Source organism: Enhydra lutris, unplaced genomic scaffold (genome assembly GCF_002288905.1).
Source record: "Enhydra lutris kenyoni isolate GAN:26980312 unplaced genomic scaffold, ASM228890v2 scaffoldscaffold28, whole genome shotgun sequence".
Classification (NCBI taxonomy): domain Eukaryota; kingdom Metazoa; phylum Chordata; class Mammalia; order Carnivora; family Mustelidae; genus Enhydra; species Enhydra lutris.
Window position 1 is genome coordinate 26,896,299 of NW_019154112.1, and position 1,836 is coordinate 26,898,134.

General features: G+C 30.7%; 1 protein-coding gene across 1 annotated transcript in view; it reads left to right on the top strand.

The window, feature by feature from the left end:
* The first annotated feature begins 1,483 nt into the window (after positions 1 to 1,483).
* Positions 1,484 to 1,836, top strand: part of LOC111152157 (defensin beta 114) — an 11,401-nt gene continuing 11,048 nt past the window's right edge. The window contains exon 1 of the mRNA XM_022510509.1: positions 1,484 to 1,541. Coding sequence (XP_022366217.1) covers positions 1,484 to 1,541 — 58 coding nt within the window. The remainder of the gene's footprint in view (positions 1,542 to 1,836) is intronic.

Below are 1,836 nucleotides of genomic sequence, written 5' to 3' on the forward strand. Positions count from 1 at the left end.
GATCCAAATAACAGTAGATTCGGAAATTCTTAGAATGAAGCAGGGACAGGTATAGCCTATGATACTAAGGTAAACTTAAGAATGAGGAATGACCACCATTTATATTTTTCATCCATATCCAGAAGAAAACTACAGGAAAAAATATTTTTCAAAAACATCATAACCAAATATTAAACAACTAAAAGACTTGAAAATATTTAATTAAAAAAAGGTTAAAAAGAAGAGAGATGAAAATAAAAGAAAATAATAATAATAATAATAGTAAAATAATAGTGATAATTTACTTGACTTTGAAACCATTTGTCTTTGGTTAGCACATCAAACATATTAAAAAGGCAATATGGTCCATATTGCTATTTCTATTACAGGATTTCAATATAAAGATTGTATGTCTCAATTCTGAGAGCAAATATTAACCTAGACAAGATAAAAGGAAATGTATGACAACAGGTGAGTGAAATGTACAAAGTGGGGAGGAATGTTGGAGGGAATGGCAAAGGGACTAATATCTTCATTTTAAATAGAGAAAGTTTAATGTCGTGACTAAGGTTGATGGGGGAAAATGAGATATTTAAATGTTTATAGATAACCTACAGAATTTTTGAAAATTAATATAACTTTCAAATATTTGAGGAGCAGAACAGCACAGGAGTGTAAATGATCTGAATCTACATTTTTCTTAGTGGAAATCAAAAGATACATTCTGTAATTGCTACACAAGGACAAAATATTAAGCTAGATCCCAATTCTTATGCCAATAATAAGGAGAAGAGCTAAACATAGGGAGGGTGAAAGAGGAAATTATTTCTATTATTACAAGGTTTTTTTTCAGTATTGTGTGCCTGTATTACTCTGATAAAAAAAAATTTAAAAATAGAGACTAATTGGGCTTTTCAAGGAAAAAGCAGACCTCCATAGCTATTCAAGTTGCATCTGAAAAGAAGGTAGTAAAAATTAATGACAAAAGTAAGGCTTACTATTTGTCCTTTGTAAATGAATAATTTGGGGAAATCAATGGGATATAAGTAAGAATTTGGAATATATGGATGTATTGCTGAATTTGCATACCAAATTAGTGACTAGAATATATTCTGAAAAGTAACCAGGAGTTTAAATGACATGGTAATGTTCAGTTGTTTTATAACTAAAATGGTAAATATTTCTCTTAAACCCACTCCATACATGCCCATTGTGTCAATGTTTAATTGATCACCGTCAATATAATGGTATCATGTGTGCAGTTATCTTCCACATAGAGTTTCCTCTATAAAGATCAATAATTTCAAGTATTTTCAGTTTGGGTAATTCTGCCCACAGCCTAGTCAATCGTGCAGAGACAAGTACACCAGATTAAAACAATTTCCGGATAAAGAGTCTTTCTTCCATTAGGAAACTATAAATAGTAAATGTCTCTTGGCTTTTCAGAAAGTGTGCTACTCTTTAGATTTTGTTGCCAAATCTTTCAGCAGCTTCTTTCTGCAGAATGAAGATCATTTACTATCTCCTCCACTTTCTGTGTTATGTGACCTTCATCTTACCAGGTAAAATAGATGCTTGTTTATGTTTAACATAGAGCTTCTAGCTAAAAATAGAAAAAACAGATTAGAAAATAGAAAATGCAATTTCTTAACACAAATCAATTAAAGAAGTCTCTTGATTGTGTTGAATCTCAGTTTCCTCATTTAGAATAGTGTTATAATGTACTCAACTCATTTTCTTTTTTTTTCTTTTTTTTAATTAATTAACTTTTTAAAAAATTTTCAGCATAACAGTATTCCTTGTTTTTGCACCACACCCAGTGCTCCATGCAATCCGTGCCCTCTCCAATACCCACCA